The sequence below is a fragment of the Arachis ipaensis genome, chromosome B3 (assembly GCF_059453495.1).
Source record: "Arachis ipaensis isolate K30076 ecotype BB chromosome B3, ASM5945349v1, whole genome shotgun sequence".
In the NCBI taxonomy this organism is placed as follows: domain Eukaryota; kingdom Viridiplantae; phylum Streptophyta; class Magnoliopsida; order Fabales; family Fabaceae; genus Arachis; species Arachis ipaensis.
Window position 1 is genome coordinate 38,484,912 of NC_142438.1, and position 20,336 is coordinate 38,505,247.

The 20,336-nt window shown below is 34.0% G+C and overlaps 1 protein-coding gene and 1 pseudogene across 1 annotated transcript; both read right to left on the reverse strand.

The window, feature by feature from the left end:
* Positions 1 to 10,106: 10,106 nt before the first annotated feature.
* Positions 10,107 to 12,558, reverse strand: LOC148570342 (uncharacterized). The gene is made up of 4 exons (XM_088506987.1): positions 12,036 to 12,558; positions 11,565 to 11,757; positions 11,052 to 11,278; positions 10,107 to 10,597 (listed from the first exon to the last, which is right to left on the reverse strand). The coding sequence occupies exons 1-4, from the start codon at positions 12,556 to 12,558 to the stop codon at positions 10,107 to 10,109; spliced, it is 1,434 nt and encodes a 477-aa protein (XP_088363113.1).
* Positions 12,559 to 19,497: 6,939 nt separating this feature from the next.
* LOC107632960 (putative fasciclin-like arabinogalactan protein 20) lies at positions 19,498 to 20,336 on the reverse strand (annotated as a pseudogene).

Here is a 20,336-nt window from a genome sequence, read left to right on the forward strand (position 1 = left end):
GTAACTTTGCCATTCTTCCCAGTATAGCCAGTGCTAACCTTATTGCTATCTCATATCCTCTCATTCGATCACTTTCTCTGCAGTGCATCACTTCTTATCAACATAATTAATTGTTAGTTTGGTTATTAAATTTTTTTTATTAAAAAAATATCGACAGTGATACAAAATAACCCAATTATGGTTAAAATAATGACCAATTAAAATTTGACACATCATGAATGATAACTTACATGTTATTTTAGAGGAGGTTGGGTAGCATTCACCACATATATATATATATATCAATTTCAAAATTTCAACTATCAGTTTTATATTATGAGACTCGTAATTCTAATTAACTTTTTATGCAATATTATTAATGATTAAGATTTGATTTAAAAAATGTGACACTACAAAAAAAAAGTGATTTTGTTAAGCGTTACTGAAAAAGGAAAATTAAAAAAAAAAGTGAGTTTGTATGTTAAGCATTATTGAAAAGGAAAATTGTTGGAGTATTTTAGGTGAAAATTTTAAGAATTATTTTGCTAACAATTACTACTTTTAAAGAAGAAAGATTTTGGTAAGAAGATAAAAATTTAAAATATTCAGTATATTTATGGCGTACGTGTTTATTGGAAAAAAGATTAAATTTTTTTTATAAAATTAAGGGTAAATCACACTTATAAACCAAACAGAGCTCAAAATTACACGATTCTGCTAAAAGAAAAATCGTTTCGAATCAGCCTCATTCGAATTATCCATCCCAACACTAATTCGAATCAGACCGATTCGAATGATTAGAAACACACAAATCAGATTTATGTAATTCGAAGCAGTCTCATTCGATTTATGCATGCATGTAAAGTTTTAATAATTCGAAACAAGCTGTTTCGATTTACTCTTTAGTTTTGTTTCTATATAATTCGAATGGGGCTGATTCGAATTACTATACATTGAACTATTAGTCTATTACAAATTTTTATAGTACCCTAAACATTTTTTAAGTCATTTTTTAAAATTATTTTATATGAAATAAAATATTTTTTGTGGTATAATTTAAATAAATTTATTAAAAAATATATTTACTCAAATTTTAAATATAATATTCTTCTACATAATTAATAATTTAAAAATTAAAAAATTATTTTATTTCATACGAAATAATTAAAAAAAGACTAAATTTAAAGATAAATATTCATGTAGTCAAATTTTACATAAAATATTCTATATAATCAATAATAATTTAAAAATTTAAAAAATTATTTTATTCCATACAAAACTGTTTTAAAAAAATGAGTTAATAAACTATTTAATTACGAGACTTTTTCAAAATATTCATGAGCTATCAAGAATGGGCTGAAGAGTATTTAATGGAATTTGAATTGATAGCTCATAAATATTTTGAAAAAGTCTCATAATTAAATAATTTGTTAGCTTTTTTTAATGCATGGAATAAAATATATTTTTTAATTTTTAAATTATTAATTTTTTTAATAAACTTATTTAAATTATATCACAAAAAAATATTTTATTCTATGCAAAATAATTTAAAGAAATAGTTTAAAAAATGTTAGGAGTACTATAAAGATTTGTCATGTCCTAGTGATTTGGGATTGTATGTACTCAAATTTTAAATAAAATACTTTACATAGTCAATAATAATTTAAAAATTAAAAAAAATATTTTTATCATTTACTTATCTAAATTATTGGGACATTATAAATTTTTATAGTACTCCTAATATCTTTTAAGCCTTTTTTTAAATTATTTTGCATAGAATAAAATATTTTTTAACTTTTAAATTATTATTGATTATGTAGAATATTTTATTTAAAATTTGACTACATGCATGAATATTTATCTTTAAATTTAGTCTTTTTTTTTAATTACTTTGTCTGAAATAAAATAATTTTTTTAATTTTTAAATTATTAATTATGTAGAATAATATTATATTTAAAATTTGAGTAAATATATTTTTTAATAATTTTTTTTAATATTTTATTTAAATTATATCACAAAAAAATTTTATTCCATGTAAAATAATTTAAAAAAATGACTTAAAAGATGTTTGGGGTACTATAAAAATTTGTAATAGACTAATAGCTCAATGTATAGTAATTCGAATCAGCCCCATTCGAATTATATAGAAACAAAACTAAGGAGTAAATCGAAACAGTTTGTTTCGAATTATTAGGACTTTACATGCATGCATAAATCGAATGAGGCTGCTTCAAATTGCATAAATTTGATTTGTGTGTCTCTAGTAATTCGAATTGGTCTGATTCAAATTAGTGTTGGGATGGATAATTCGAATGAGGCTGATTCGAATTATATAAAATTGTGTCTCTGATAAATCCTGGTAACAATTTTTCTTTTGGCATAATGGTGTAATTTTGAGTACTGTTTGGTTTATAGGTGTGATTTACCCTAAAATTAAAGTAAGTTAACTAGTATCTTTAACAAAACTTAAAAAATGGATCTTTTCAAATTTATTTATTAATTAAGGGAATAAAATGCGATCTCTCATAATTAATTTTATAAGTAGGACAAAAATAAATATAAAAGAAAGAACAATAAAAAAATTAGAAATCACATTTTATATTCTCAATTTTTTTTAATAATTAGAGAATCTATTCCCCAAAACTTATACTTTAAAATGCAGATTTAAAGTCAATATTTTTTTTTGGTGATAGTTTAAAGTCAATATTATTATTAATCTAAGATATCTACCTCCTAAAGAAGGAAATAATAAATAGCTATTGAATTTCAAGTCAATTCATAGGAAATTTTGTACCTGGGCTAGAACGTGACAGTCGTAGAATGCAGAAAAACTGACCAGGAATTGAGTTAAACTCATTGAATGTTGGTACTTGACTTCTCGTTGGATAAATAGTACCAAAGTTTGGGATGATGAGTTAAAAGTTAAAACTTAAAATCATTAAACTCGGTTTTGAATTTTCCCGTTACTTGTCCAATAAGGCAACTGCAGTGTTTTATTTTTGATATAGATATGTGTTAAGGTATAACTAATATGTTACTGTGCTAATATCAATGAAGTATGGATACTTCGTTGAGTTAACGTGTTTGTATGTTGAAAATATTTTAGATACGACACTCATCGATACTCATTCAACACGCATGTTTACTATGTCTAACCGTGTTTTAATAAAAAAAATTTTTTTTCGGACATATTTGGACACACTAAAATACCATTCAGCGTGTCAAATCTTATTCTTAATATATATTCTTAAAATAAATTTAAAAATAATATATATTATTATTTATTAAAACAAAAATATTTTAAATACTTTATATAATTAAAATAAAACATTAAAAATAATTAAAAAATTAATTTATGTTTTAATATCAATAAAATATCAAAATATCGTTACGATTTATCTAAAAAATACTTTATATTTTATATGTATGCATGTCCCGTGTCTTATAAGATTTTAAAATTTGCGTGTCGGCGTGTCATGTGTCGTGTCGTATCTCGTATGTGAGTCATTATTGTCCGTACATCATAGGCTAATATGTATTTAAATAACATACATGTTAATATTACTAATTAAAAAATTTATATAAAAAATAAGTAGTGTTTAAATTTGTAATGTATTTATTATTTATTTATTAAATAAAATTTAAATTTTCTATTAATAATGATCTCGGCGTGTATTCTTAATATATATGTTAGCTAAATCAACTTTGTTTTTACTCAAGTTGATGATGATAATGATAAACAACAACAAAAAAATTGTAATACACTTTTACTTTTGAGAATGTCACTCTACAAGGATTTTTTTTTCTGTATTATTAATATACACGAATTTATAAAAAAAAAATATTATCAAAACAAGAATAACAATATTTATTCAATAATAATAATAATATTTTAAATATTTTTTAAAATTAAGTACGTACGTATTGAAATTTTATATTGTTTTGTCAATTTTTAGGTGGTTCGATATCTAGTAGTTTGGGAGTGAAACCTACTCCTCTTTATAAGTACCCGTTTTTTAAAAGTGCATCAAAACATCTTCAATTAGACGGGTAATGGGATAGAAGATAAAATAAAATTTGTAAATCAATAAAAGAAACGAATGAATAAAGTTTTCGAAAAGAAAATGTGCTAAAATAAAAAAAGACTGTGTTGAAATTAAAAGAAAACAGTAAAGTGCCTTCAACTGGGTCAAAAGGCTTTGACATGAAAGTTAAAAGTGCAGAAATATAAATTAGACATTGAAATTAAATAATACTTGGAAGATAAACTTGCTTGAAAAATAAAGTTTACAAGAAAATAAGTTGAAAGAGTAAAAATATGGAAGGAACCCTACAGAAAAATAACTCGATCGCAGACTCAGGAATTCTCTGGAGATGTGAGTGTGCTTGAGTGTTTTCTGAGTTAAAGTTCCAACCTTTATTCCTTAAAACTTTCTAGTATTTATAATCTACTTTTGTAACTGATAATTAATTACTGAATCACAGTTTTAAATGCCTACTCCTGGATAACCGTTCCCGCTTCTTTGCCCATAAATATTACCCATGATTTCCTCGCATGATGAAAGCCTTTAACTTCTCCATTACCATAACTGCTCGATCCACCTATTCGAATATCTTGTTCAATTACTTATCTCGAATATCCGTCTAGTTGGACCATCCGATTTAATAAAGCATTTCGAAATCAAACCCATGTCAAGTTCCTCTTCGAATTGACCTACCTTAATTGAAAGTATTTCTTCGACTAACAAATTGCCCTCTTGGATTAACGTGTTTGCCTTCGATAACATTAGAAGATGAAACACTTAATCCAAATTCAAATTTCAAACTTCTTAAATCAGTAATAATTACCATTTAACTTCCTATTAATACTGATTCACTCGACATGTTTTCCGAAACCTGCACTTTCTCTTTCCACCACTTTGCCTTCTTCGCAAAGTTACCTCTTTCGCGTTCCTTCTGTAATAATCGCTACAATATTTCCTTTAAATTAAACTTTCTCATCCTTGTCTAATTTTTCCAAACCCTTGCTTTCTGATTTTTGCTTGCATCAATCTTCCACACAACCTTTATCTCTTCAAACTCCCTTTTTCTTTGTTCTGCAATGGCCACTTCCTCTTCTCATGCCGCTGCCCAAGACAAAGAAAAAGGTCATGTTATACCACCACCAGCCCCACCAGCTCTTCATATACTAAATTAAGTTAATGATGAAGTCATTGACGATCCTCAACTTCAAATTAATGATACCAGAATCTTAATTCTTTTCACAGTAGGCGCATATACCAAGGTTGCAAAAATCGAACCGATCAATGAACCGGTGAGGCAACTGGTTCACTGGTTCAGTGGTTCAACCAGGGTTCAACCGATTTAATTAAATATTAAATAAAATTATTAAAATTCAATATATAATTTTAAATATTTAAATTCAATAATTTCTAAGTCAAAAAATTTTAATATGAAAATAATTTTAGAGATATACTTCAACATGAGACTAAAAGGTATTATACCTCAAAATTTGACATTAGTAATTTTCTTAAAAAATTTATTAATAAGGTTTGGTTAACTAATGTATACTAGTTAAACATAGATAAAATTACAACTGCACAATTATAATAACTCATAACACTGAACCAAAAATTAGAAAGATAAACACGGTGGATACAACTTGTTCTTAATGCATAATATAATTTTTTTCTACAATAAAACTAGAAGCACTAATACTGGATAGGTTAAGATGCTCAATAAAAACATTAACAGGGATAATATATTCATATTAATTAACACAAAGTCTCTCTATTATTTAGATATAAATAATATCAATGAAAACAAAAAATAGGCAAATCAACACAGGAACATATCGGCGAATGCCATGATTGATTGAATTGGGTGAGAAATTTGCCATGGCTTAAGAAGCTGATCCAAATTCAAAATTCTGAAATCCAAATTACAAATTACATACAAAATCCAAAATCCAGAATCCAACCTTTATAATGATTAATTCATATAATTTAGAATTCAAATCAAGAATACATAATAATTAATTCATATAATTAACTCTTTGTGAATGCTCCATCTTCAATGTACAACAAAAAAAAACTAAAATTAGTAAAATAATCAACAAACTCCACCATAAAACTAAAATAATCAAATTCCACAATAAAATCAGGAAACTTCACAGCAAAATTATGAACAAATTAACTCAGTAAACTTCACGGTAAAACTAAAATCAGCAAACTCCACAATAAAATCAACAAACTCCATAGAAAATTATGAACAAAATTAATTCAGCAAACTAATTAACTATTATCACAGAAAATTAGGAACAAAATTAACTATTATCAGAGGGAGCTCAAACAGGGGAGAAAGGAGACACAGCGGCGAAGAAGAAGGGGAGTGCTTACCGGTGGCGAAGAGGAAGGGGAGTGACGGCGGCGACAGAAAAGACGGCGACACCGGTGAATATAGAGAAAGAGCTCGAACAGAGGAGAGGAGATGCGGTGGCTGTGGGGTCTGCGGGGCTGTGGTGGCTGCGGGGCTACAGGGATACGGTGGCTGTGGAGGTTGTGGTGGCTGCAGGTTCCGGGGCTAGGGGGCTACGCCGCTAGGGTTCTTTTCTTTGTCTTTCTTTGAAATTTCAAAGAGAAGAGATGAGTGGGACTGGGGGCTGGGGGGACTGGGCATCGGGTAGCTATTTAGGGTTTTTTTTAAGGGGTCAAAACGGCGCCATTTTGGAGGGAGTCACTAAACCAGAAAACCTCTAAAAAATCGGTCGGTTCTACCGGTTCAACGGTTAACCACCGGTTTGATCGATTTTTTGCCAGGCAGTTTTTGAGGTCGACCGAACCGTCTGATGACCAGTTTTTGATTAACCCGGTTGAACTGGCCGGTCCGGTTCGATTTTCAGAACTATGGCATATACCCATTGTTTCCTTTGACCTATTGAATCCCTAGAGAGGGCAAACAAGAAACTTTCCTTCTTCCCAAATGCTGAAGGGGAAAATTTGTTAATTAACTAGGCCCTCAACATTGCTTTCTTCGTTAATCAAAAACCTTTCAGAAATAATCCAAAGGTTAATCCTCGAGGATTCGACTTCACGGCCTAGTATCAGTGCCTTGCACCCACAAAAAAATGCTTACTGGGGGGGGGGGGGTTTAGGGATACAGGAACTACTAAGACTCTCTTATTTCTCACCTACAACGCTCCCTTGGATGATTGGAGCTGTGACTTGTTTTTAGAATAGGACAACTAACAACTTCCACCTCCCTTGTGGAATGATCAGTATGTCTCTTTTAGACGTAGCCGCTATCACAAGGCTTCCAATAAGTCCTCCAGATTGTACTCTTGACATGCAACCTGAGCGCCAATATAGCATTTCCTTAACCAATTCTTATAGTGATTTCATTGCTTATAACATGGGTGAAGAAGGCACTGATATTACAGATGATGAGTACATAGACTTTTTATTTTATTGGCTGACTGCAATCATTTTCTGTTCTCAAAGCGTTCAGATGTCAAAGTTCTTTCTTCCTTTTGCTGCCCTGCTTCATGAAGGAAATGCTCTTAATTTGGCCAAACTTCTTCTAGGGCATATTTTTGAAGAGCTTGGTCAATTCGTCCATTGCCTCCGAAACAATAGTATAATCAGTACAGGAAGCCCTCTCTGGCTTCTCCAATTATGGCTTAGTGCCATTTTCAAAAAATTTATGACAAAACCTGGAAGCGATGGTACTGATAAACAGCACATCGAAGGCTTCCGATTGGCTGATTACAAGCCCAATTTTTCGAACACACAATCGGATGAAGACCGATTTTGGGCTGTTTTTTCTCTCTTTCCTTCTTGCAAGGATTTTGACAATGACAACCTCAATTTCGCTCCTTTTATGCGTTGAAATTGTGGTCCTACATGGCTTAATTGTTTACTCTTCCCCAACGACAATGAAGAGAATGAGCTTGCAAAACGGAATTGGGCAAACTTGTTAGCCGTCCAAGTAATTCCTACAGGGTTGCCCCAACACAAAAAAGAAAAATTCAAAATAACCCTGTATGCTCCTCATTTATCAGCCAGGCAACTGGGGTTTTCTCAAGCAATCCTAACGCCACTACCTCGAAATGGTGACCCATTCTGCCATATTACTTTGACTTCTCAAGAAGATTTCAACACTTGCCTCTTAAAGAATCAGCAACGCAAGGAACGTTTCAAATTCTTGGTCTATTATCGTAGCTCATACATTACCAAATCTTGCTTTGAATGGTGGGCTGCTTACTATTCAAGGTATACTCTTACCCTAGAGGAAATTCAGCAGTCTGCTATTCGAATAGCCCCTGCTGCTGAAAGTTCCCCAAAAAGAACTCACAAAAGAAAGGCTGACACTGCTCGACAGCCACCACACAAAAGCCGAAGGACTCCCACTAGGACCTCCAGAAGGGTAACCATTTCTATTTATATTTATGCCCTTTAACTTGAAATATTCTAAAAATTGCATTTACTTAATAACTCTTAATTTCGAGTTTTTATCAGTTACGACTGCAACCATCAAGTGAGAGCTCCGAAGGGAGTGAACAAACCATTAAGGATACCCTTGCTGCTTCTTCTCCATCAGAAGATACAGCTGATTCGGATCCTGACCCTTAATTAATCCGAAAATCAAGATTCATTCAGGTACCATTATCATTTCTACATATATCTCTTTCGAGTTAAGACAATTCTTAACTTATAACTGTATACTTTTCAAATCAGCTAACCACTACTGCTCACTCAATCACTTCCCATGTGGCATCCAATCAACCACTTCTACAACAGCATCATGATCAAGGACACTCTACATCCCATGATTCGATCTAAGCCACAGGGTCAACTCAGCCACTTCAAGCTGCTCTTCCACCTCTCCGTATAACACAGGTGGTCGATTTGACAAAAGATCATTCATAACATTTTCCAACACAAACTCAGATACTTGAGTCAACCTCACCAAACAACCAAGCTGCACTTTCTGCTGAAAACCAAGTGGCTCCAGACTCTGACTCTATTTCTAAAATTGCTGAAACTTCTAATCCAGACTCTCCTCGATCCAGGGTCTTAGAAACCCCTTAAGGATTCTCCAGTCCCGCTCAACAGAATGAATTTCAAACTCCCCCTGAACAGAGGTCTAGAAACTCAGGTGCTTCTACCACACCTCCAAGTGCTACTTTAGCCAGCTTGATCTCTGTCTTAAACCAAGCTATATAGGAGGATGAAGTGCCTGTACCAGTATCAACATTTCCAAGACCTTCTACATCAAGATCTTCGTTTGAATTGAGTGTTGATACTCGAGAACAACTTCGTTCTCTTCTTAAACTCCTGGATCACCCACCTGTTGCTTGGATCAATGATGCACTTCTCAACCAGCTCTTATCTGATCTTCTAAATTCTGCCTTTGAACTCCCAGCTTCTACTCCATATTCTGCCATAGTCCAACAATGCAAACAACTTGCCAATGACAGCGTAGCTTCCCAAAGCAAGCTCCGAGAGATCAAAAATGAAGAAGCTAAGATCAAAATCGAAGTGGAGGGTTGCATTACAACCCTTCAACCAATCAAAGCTTCCCGTGAAGAATTCGATTTAAGAATCTCTCATGCTATTTCTGTTCAAGCTTTTTACGACAAGGAAGAGGCAAGACTTGAAATAGAATTAGCCCAAATCAATGAAAAGTTTGCCAAAATACGCCAAAGACGAACTGATATAGCCAAACCTCTAACTACTGTCCAGCAGAAACAACAACATCTCATCCAAGAGATTGTTTCAATTGAGACTAAGCGAGAAGAATATGAAAAACAACTTAAGACAATCCAATTCGACAAGTTTAAGCAGGTCGAGGCACTTACAGCTTTGTACAACAAAAGGGCAAAACTGCGTTCAGACTTGGCAAAACTTCTGGCATCCTGAATTTCTTTACTTCAAGCTTTAATTTTTGTAATGTTTTTCTTTTCTGGATTTATGCATGTTTGACTTTAATTTGACCAACAGTAATATTGCTTCAAGTATTTTCCATTGATCAAGTTAATTATTTTTTCTGACTCGATATCGTTGACCTAATAAGCATTCCCAGAATATGACCCTATCACCTGAAAAGGGCCCTCCCAAACATGGGATCATTTGCTAAGAAATTTTGATTTCTTTTCCATTGGCAAAATAACTTTCAAAACCAACTCGCCTATGCTAAAAGATTTTTCCTTTATTCGACGATTATAACTTTGAGCAATACTTTGTTTTTGTCGAACCATATTTTCAAATGCCAATATTCGCTCTGAGTCTAATTCGTTCAACTCATCAAACATTGCATTCCAATAATCATCAACTGGCAAATCATTCTGTTTTGATACTCTCAAAGTATTCAAATTAATTTCTAATGGTAACACTGCATCATGGCCATAGACTAATTTATAGGGTGAAGTATTTGTTGACCCTCTTGGTGAATTTCGATAAGCCCACTGTACTTGGCTTAAAGTATCATGCCACATTCGAGGTTTATTCCCAATATGCTTCTTTATCAGACTTATTAGAATTTTATTTGCTGCATCAACATGCCCATTAGCTTGAGCATAATAAGGAGTTGAAGTAATCATATTGATATTCCTTGAGGCTGCAAAATTTTTAATTCGCTGACCAGTAAACATCGTTCCTTGATCAGTACTTAATGTTTGAGAAATTCTAAATCGATGAATAATATGTTCATCAATAAAGTCTATTATTTCACTTTGACCAACTTCTATTAGGGAAATTGCTTAAACTTGTGTCGTTTTGATGAAGGAGGGTGGATCAATCCAATCAAATCTAAAGCCCAACATCTAAATGGCCATAGTTTTATTATCAAATGCAGCTCGGATGCAGGGATCTGCTGTATCAAACCATGTAATTGACATTCTTGACATGTTTTTGCATAATCGATGCAATCTTTTATCATAGATGGCCAGTACACGTGATTGCGATATAACACCCATTTCATTTCTTTCCAGCCTGATGGGCATCGCATGTCCCATTATGGACTTTTTCCAAAGCAATATTTTGATCATCTTGGCCTCAACATCTCAACAAACTTCCATCAATCCCCTTCTTATATAATTCATCAGCCATCAAGACAAAATTTATTGCTTGTAATTTCATCTTTCTATCAACTGGAATATTGGGATCCTTTAAATACTGAGCAATAGGCTTCCTCCAATCAGTATCTTCCCATTCGTCTATGCACAAAACTTCTCTTTCACTTGCAAGTACTAAAATCTGATGAACACTGGCCAATTTCTTAAGAGTTTCTGGACCGATTCTATATCTCGAAGTAATTTGGGCTCATTAGCGATTTCATTATGGATCCTGGGGATATGAATTAAAGAAACTTTTCGAAAAGAAGTTAACAACTCCCAAGCAGTTATTAAATATTTCTGCAATGTCTCATTATTGCATTTAAACTCCTTCGATAATTGCTTTAAAACTAACTGAGAACCCCTAATATTTGAATTTCCAAAGCTCCTTTGCCAATTAATATTTCGAGACCCAAAATCAAAGTTTTGTACTCTGTCATATTATTCGAACAAGGATATTTTAATTCAAACAAGAATTCAGATGGAATACCCTCGGGTGAAACAATAAGAATTCTAACCCCTGCACCATCTTTATGCTTCGATCCATCAAAATATAACTTCCAATAATTGACTTTCACATCGATCACATTTGTTCCCTGGTCATTTAGATCTTTCGAATTATCCACAAGAAAATCTGCAATGACATGCCCTTTTACGGCCTTGACTGGGACATATTGTAAATCAAACTTTGTTAATGCCAGCATCCATTTTCTTAAATGCCCTTGTAACATTGGAAAACTTAACATGTATTTAATGAGATCAGTTTGCGCTATAACTTTCACCGATTTAGCCACCATATAATACTTTAATTTCATACAAGCATAGTATAGAGACAAACACAATTTCTCTATCGGGGAATACCTTGTTTCCATATCAGTTAGAACTCGACTAAGGTAATAAACGGCCCGCTCATGCCCGTTCTCATCATCTTGGCTAACATACACCCAATCGTGTTCCTAGATGCTACAATGTATAATTTTAAGGGCTCATGTGGACGAACATTTGCCATAATCGGAGCCTTGGATAAATAAGCCTTAATCGAATCAAATGCTAATTGATGCTCATTCGTCCATTCGAACTGTAAATCATTCTTTAGCTTCACTAAAGGTGCAAATACTCGAGTTCGATCGGAAAGATTCGAAATGAACCTTCTAAGATAATTTACCTTACCAAAGAAGGATTGCACTTCTTTTTTTGATTTAGGTGCAGATAGTGCTAATATTGCACCTGCCTTATTTTTATCGATTACAATTTCTTTTTTGAGAACAACAAAACCCAAGAAATTACCAGCCGATACACCAAAAGCACATTTTAAAGGGTTCATTTTTAATCCCTTTCTCCTCATAGTGACAAATGCTTTTCTTAGGTGATCAATATGTTGATTTACCGAAATCGACTTGACCATGACGTCATCGATGTACACTTCCATAAATTTTCCAATATACTCATGGAATATAGCATTCATCGCTCACTGATAAGTAGCTCCAACATTTTTCAAACCAAAAGGCATAACTACCCATTCATAAGTACCTAATGTCCCAGGACAACGAAAAGCAGTTTTGGACACGTCATCTTCTGCAATGAAGATTTGGTTATATCCTGAATAATCGTCCATAAAACGTAAGATTTCATTTCTTGCTGCAGAATCAATCAACATATCTGCAATTGGCATAAAGTGTTCATCTTTTGGAGTAGCATTATTTAAATCTTGAAAATCAATGCATACTCTTAACTTCTCATTTTTCTTTATCACAAGGACAATGTTCGAAACCCACTCAACATAGTGTGCAGTTCGAATAAATTTCGCTTTAATCAAGTGTTCTATTTCTTCTTTAATCTTTTCATTGATTTCCGGAGCAAAACGTCGTAGAGTTTGCTTTACAGGTCTAGCATTTGGTTTTAATGCTAATCGATGTTCCACAAGTGAACGATCGAGACCAGGCATCTCATGATAATCCCAAGCAAAACAATCTTTAAACTCATATAAAAGATGGAAAAGTTCAGTTCGAAAAGGATCAATAAGACCCTTGCAAATGTAAGTAATTCGAACATCATCAACAGTTCCCAGATTAATCTCTTCTAAGGAATCCTGAGATTCAAATCCCTTAAAATGCTCCTTATCTTTTACAGAATGTTTCTCAAAACCCAAAGGTTCTAAATCATTGATGCAATCAAAGATAAAATCAACAATTTCATTAGAAATAGAATAAACTGAATTATTCACTTTATTGATATTACTTCGATTTTCAACACAATGTGCCTCTGCTATTAAATCAACCATTGGATTCGCAGCACCACTTCCATTACACATAGGAGAAATTTTTAAATTATGAGAAAACTCGACTGAAGATATCGAGCTGATAAAACTACTATTATTAAAGAACTCCTAAACCTACATGATTCCACTTCATTAGAAGAAGCATTTTTATTCTTTATAGGAAGAAAATTATTTAAATAATAATGCAAAGTTACCAGGTAATCGGAAACTTCCTTGACTTGGTCCATAGAGTGACTTCAGAAGATCTTCAAGGCTGGCAGTCCGAACCATTTGGAGCAAATCCAAACTCTGGGTAACACAACTTCACTGACAATCCTTTCAAAGACAAATAGCAACCTTCACAATTATAAGAATTCAGTGTCCGGTCAACATTCAGAGGTTTCAATTTAGGATTATATATCCTGAAATCAACGTGCAGCTGTTCGACATAAAGGTTCGAATCTGCTTTGATGACTTCAGGTTTTCCATCTTTCGACCAAAGAAGCACGCTTTGATGCACAGTAGAAGGCACAGTCCCTACTCCGTGGATCTAGTCTCGCCCTAACAAAGCATTATAGCTTACCTTTGAAGGAACCACCACGAACACGGTGTTTCGCTCGGATGATCCAACCTTCACAATCAAAGTAACCAGCCCTTTCGCTAGATTTGAAGCTCCACTATAATCAGTTACAGCAATGTTTGTGGGGACTAAGTCATTAAGATGCTTTTCCACCTTCATTAACATCCTCTCAGGCAACAGACTGATTGCCGCTCTACCATCGATCAAGACTTTGTTTATTTTGATCCCACTCAAGGTAGTGGTTATATGAAGTGGGCGGAGATGAGACATTTGTTTTTCAGTAGGCCAAAGAAAATACACCGGCTCATCTTCAATTTGGATGAAGGAAAAGGCTTCCTCATCCTCCATATCATAATCTTCTTCTGGGTCACCTTCATATTCTCCCAGATATTCAGTCGGAATGATCGAAATCGTTCCGATCATATCATCATCCCCTTCTTCAAAATATTCTTCGTCGACATCAAATTCTTTGCCTTTGTCGACCCCTGAAGATTGGGCTATTGCCTTGCCTTTTTCCATCTTTGCAGGAGATGGAATTCCCTTCGGACAAGTCTCTCCATCAGAAGAAAAGACAATTCGAGAATGTACAGAGGGCGTTGCCCCTTGCTTACTTCCACCTGAGGCTTCTTATTTTGATTGAAATTTCTTCTGCCTCTTGGATGCCCTCGGGCTCGACCACGATAGTAGGGGTATTGATTTCGGGGAGGTCCCCGATGTCCCCATTGTGGATTGCGTCTATAGAGAGCATCTCGCTTCTGGAACTCCTGACAGTTCCGAATCCACTAAACACCAATAGCCTGAGATCGGCTTAAAGGTGCAGCCACACTTTGTTGAGGGGTCTTAGAGCTTTGACCCTCTATACGCCGAATCGGTTGTCTCTGATGCGCCTACTCTTCTCTATGAGCCAATTCTTTCTTCATTCTCTTCTTTTCAAAAATTGTCGCTGCTTCGGCATCAAAAACAGCATTACACCGTGGACGCAGAGATACGTCCCGGTCTTTAATCTTCTGCTGAACTAGAAAGTCCAACAAACCATCTCTTGCCCGGGGATACACCGATCTAACTTGTGACTCAAAATCATCAAGAGCCACATCAAAATCATAGGACATGCCAACCATGTTTACCCCCGAAACATGGTTCAACAAAGCTAGCATCCACCTCGAAGGGATCAACATCAACCTTCATCTCCTTCTTGCCATCATCAAATTTCAATTGTCCCTCCATTATTGCTTCCTGAATTAAGTCCCTGAAACGAACACAACTGTTAGTCGAATGACTTGTTGCTTGGTAAAATTTACAATAAGGTTTTCCTTTCAAATCTTTCACCGAAAGTAAAAGTCTACCCTCAGGAAGAATTAACTGTTTATCTTTAAGCAACACATAGAAAATCTGATCGAATTTCGAAATATCAAAACAATATTTCTTTCCACTTTTCAGTTTTGAATTATTCGACTTTTCATTACTAGGAAGCTTTTTGAGTAAGGAACAGACATATGGAGGGCCTTTCTTAAGTTCGGCCAAATTGACCTCTGTTTCGAAATCGATTTCTTCCTCTGAGGATTCCATGGTCACATAAACAACTTTTTCTTTTCGAGTAAAAAGTTTACTCTTTGATCATTGCTCACTCCTATATTTTTCTTTCTCCTTTTTTATAAGTTCAGTCTGACGAACCTTTTCAGCCAAATGGGCTAGATCAGGAATATGCACATTAAGTAACTTTCTGCGCATATAAAAACCTAGCCCCATAGTTGCTATTTTCACCACTTCACTCTCAGGTAATGAAACATAACATCTACTCCTAGCATTCTTGAAACATATCATGTAATCAATGGTTTCACCATCCTCACGTTTCAAAGCCACTAGATCAGTAACTGCCACATTCATTTCTCTCGATAGAACTGAGCATGAAAAGTAGTTTCTAATTGATTCCATATCGTTATCGAATTTGGTCTAAGATTCGAAAACCAAGTAAATGCATTCTTCATTAACGAAGAAGGAAAAAACTTCATTTTAAAATTTTCATCATTGGCTAGATTTCCAATATCAACCAAATATCAAGCAACATGTTCAGTAGTCGACTCTCCAACTTCCCCAGCAAACTTTGTGACTATCTTTGGATTCTTCACCCCTCGTGGCACTTCAGCCATTTGAACAACTTGGGGAAAAGCAGACACAAAGTGAGGTCGATTCATAAAACCAACATTCAAACCAACTTGATTAAGTACTTCTTCCGCAATTCTGGTGACTTGATAACGTTCACCGCCATGATTAGCACGTAATCTGGCTAGAAAGTCATCAACATTTTGACCTCGAGGAATTACATGAGGATCTTCTCGATTAAAAACGTTATATTCATTTAGAAATATATTTTCGAATCCTTCATTATTTCCCCTAGCATTATGCCTTTCACCTTCCTCATAATCTACGATTCGAGCAATTTGTTCGACTTGTCTAGCAAGACGTTCGAATTTCGATTCGTGATCAGCCATCATTGGATTTAAAATTGTGGTCATTTGTTGAGTCAGCAAGTTGATCAAGTCATGATAATTTTTCTCTACTTGTTGTCGATATACTGACATCGAATTAGCAGGATTTGAAGTAGAGCCCACGTTATAATCACGAGAATACTCAGAATGATGTTGTGGATTTTGAGAATTATTCCTTCCATTTACACTCCCAAAATAAACAGGAGGAACAAAACTACCTACCGGCGGAGTATAATCGGGAGGAAGACCAAAAGGAGGCCAACTGGTAGTTATTGGAGGAGGTGGCAAATTACCACGTGGACGAATGTTGCGTCCAATATTTCCAGTTTGTACAGTGGTAACTGCTATACTTTCACTTCCTATTGCACCTTCCGAACGTGAAGCCACGTCCGCTTGTTGCACAATTACTGGTAAATTATCATTGGTGGAGGAACCACCATTCACATTTGACACTTCATCAGCCATGTGAATGATTTTTCCACTTCTCAATTGCATACATCGAATGATATAACAACTTTTTGACACACTTCAACTTTAAAACTGTCCCACTGGGCGTGCCAATTTGTTTTGTCAATTTTTAGCAAATCGATGGTGGTTCGATATCTAGTAGTTTGGGAGCGAAACCTACTCCTCTTTGCAGGTACCGGTTTTCTAAAAGTGCATCAATGCGTCTTCGATTAGACGGGTAATGAGATAGAAGATAAAATAAAATTTGTAAATCAATAAAAGAAACGAATGAATAAAGTTTTCGAAAAGAAAATGTGCTGAAATCAGAAAAGACTGTGTTAAAATTAAAAAAAAAAAACAGTAAAGTGTCTTCAATTGGGTCAAAGGGTTTTGATATGAAAGTTAAAAGTGCAGAAATGTAAATTGGACATTGAAATTAAATAATACTTGGAAGATAAACTTGCTTGAAAAATAAAGTTTACAAGAAAATAAATTGAAAGAGTAAAAACATGGAAGAAACCCTACAGAAAAATAACTCGATCGCAAACTCAGGAATTCTCTAGAGATGTGAGTGTGCTTGAGTGTTTTTTGAGTTAAAGTTCCAACCTTTATTTCTTAAAACTTTCTAATATTTATAATCTACTTTTGTAGCTTATAATTAATTACAGAATCATAGTTTTAAATGCCTACTCCTGGATAACCTGTTCCCACTTCTTTGCCCATAAATATTATCCATGATTTCCTCGTGTGATGAAAGCTTTTAACTTTTTTACTATTATAACTGCTCGATCCACCTATTCAAATATTTTATTTGATTACTTATCTCAAATATCCGTCTAGTTAAACCCATCCGATTTAATAAAGCATTTCGAAATCGAACTCGTCTTAAGTTCCTCTTTGAATTGACCTACCTTAATCGAAAGTATTTCTTCGACTAACATATATAATATTGTTCTTGATTATAACAATTTTGTGTTCAAGTACATTTTTTATAATTTATTTATATACAGTTAATTATACATATTTTATTAACCGTCATGGCTTTACCATAACAAATTAAATAAAGAAATAAGATGAATGGACTATTCTATTAAATTAAAATCATTACATCATTATCGACGTAAATCGATAGTTTCAAGTGATTTTATTACCATTGTCTCGATTATTAACTTGTACTTAGTTACGATGGTTTAGTTGTTAATAATAATAATAATAATAAGAGGTAAATATTATTTTGGTCATTAATATTTAGAGTCAGAATCGAAACCATTCTCAACATAATTTTTGATTTAGAATTGTTCTTAACATTTTATTTCGTATTAAAATCGTCTTTTTTAATAAAATTTTTAATTTTATTATTAAATTACTCCTATCCTAATAAAAAATTATAAAATTAAAAAAAAAAAGAAAAGACGCGAGGGAGGAGGGTGAGAAAGGGAAAGGAAAAAAGACGCAAGGGAGGGGGAAAGGAAAAGGAAAAAGAGACAGGGGAAGGGGAAGGGGAAGGGGAAGGGGGAAAGGGGGGGGGGGGGATGGTGCCGGTGAAGTTTGGAGCCGCCGTTGCCGTCGCGTGCCAGAGAGAGCTTCTGCTTCTGCATCGCTGCTTCTTATTGCCGCGTTCTCGCCACAGCTCCATGCCGCCTCGTCGCTGCACGATGCTACTTTTGCTTCTTGCTTCGGCCTCTATTTTTGTTTCGGCTTCTGCTTCTTGCTTCGGCTTTTACTTCTTGCTTTGGCCTCTGCTTTCTGATTCTGCTTGAGCTTCTGCTTCTACTTCTACTTTTGGGTCTACTTCTGCTTCTACTTCTAATCTGATTTTGATTTGTTATTTTCTGATTTTATTGTTGTTGTGTGTTGATTTGGTTATTAAATTTGATGTTATTGTTTCTGAATTTGAATAATATTTTTGTTTCTGAATTTGGTGGGAGTAAGGGAGGTGGTGGTAGTGGAGCAAGAGAGGTGGTGGTGGTGGTGGAGAGTATTTATGTCCGTAAAACGTTAAAAGGATGATTTTAATACGAAATAAAACGTTAAAAACGATTCTAAATCAAAAATTACATTAGAGACGATTTTGATTTTGACCCTAAATATCAGGGACCAAAATAATACTTATCCATAATAATAATAATAATAATAATAATAATAATAATAATAATAATAATAATAATAATAATAGTATAGAAAGAGATAAAGAAGAGGAAGGAATGATTAAATAAACTTATTAACTTTAGAAAAAAATATTTTAATTAGAATAAAAAAATAATAAATAGCACATCTTAATTATCAAATTAATAATATAATATAGATCAGATTATATCGCATAAATGAACATATATAATCTATACCAATGCCGATTATATCGCACAATATACATAAATTACAAAATCGTTCAACTTAAATTATAATATATTTTAGGTTTAATTATTATATAGGTTCTTATATATAATTTTATCGAATTTTTAGTTAGGTCCTTATATTTTTTTTAATTAGATCTCTATATTATAAATATTTTTTAATTTAATTCCTTATCGTAACAAAAACGTTTGAAATAACATAATATTTTATTAAAAAAATAAATATTTTCACTATTAGAATTGAAAATTCAATTGAGAACACCTCCATCTTTTTAAAATTTCAAAATAACCTTTGGAAGAAGCTTGTGATGTTGATTTCGAACCCTTCCACGAATGTAGAAAGCTTTGTATCACCCTTGAAGTTCACCAGATCATTCCAAAGAAGCTTGCACGGTGCAGCGTGCCAAAAAAAGAACGATGAATACTCTTCAATTCGATTCATCACCATCTCGTCTGTCGGAGCCAATATCGTTATTGAGTCCTGCTCTAATAAGCTGACAAGTTGCATCACCAGAAACGATGCCATGACAGTGTACCCTCCGGATTTCAAGGTTTCGATGGTTGGGAAGAAGGAGTCACATGAATTGTTCGCGGTTAGGTTCCTCGCTATGAAAGAGGCATTAAAATTAGGTTTCTGGTTAGATTTGCTGTTGTCTTAAAAATTTGGATCGAAGAAGCGATCTACGCTACAGATGAAGAGGACACCGTTGTAGATCAGAGATCCGGTGATTCGGACGTTGTTGAGAGAGGTAATGCGGTTGGAGGGAGACATGGTGATGATGAGGGACTGGCTGGGAGCATAGTGGGGATCTTGATGCCAGCTAGGAGGAGGCGGAGGCTCTGCGGCAGTAAGAGAAGAGGAGCAAGGTGGAAGCGGAGGAGGTCGAGAGAGGGCTTATTAGACTTCTTGAAGGCAGAGTCAATAGGGGCAAAGATGGTGATGGAAGGGGATTGCTCCAAGAGGAATTCTGCCACAACTTGGAAGGTAAGGGCCATGGAGACAAAACTTGAGTCGGCGAGGATGTCGACGACATCAAAAATAGCTTCGCTTAGAAGGGCGATGGAGAGAGAGACGACAGAGAGATTGAAGATTAGGAGGAACAGTAGTGAGAAAGTCAT

Excerpts from the sequence above, each read along its gene's own strand:
- LOC148570342 (XM_088506987.1), bottom strand. The coding sequence starts at position 12,558 with ATGAATGCTATATTCCATGAGTATATTGGAAAATTTATGGAAGTGTAC. Across the intron at positions 11,758-12,035 it reads ATCTAGGAACACGATTGGGT|TCAAGGCCGTAAAAGGGCAT; the intron begins GTATGTTAGCCA and ends AATATGTCCCAG. Across the intron at positions 10,598-11,051 it reads TAAGAAGGGGATTGATGGAA|CCTCAAGGAATATCAATATG; the intron begins GTTTGTTGAGAT and ends AAAATTTTGCAG.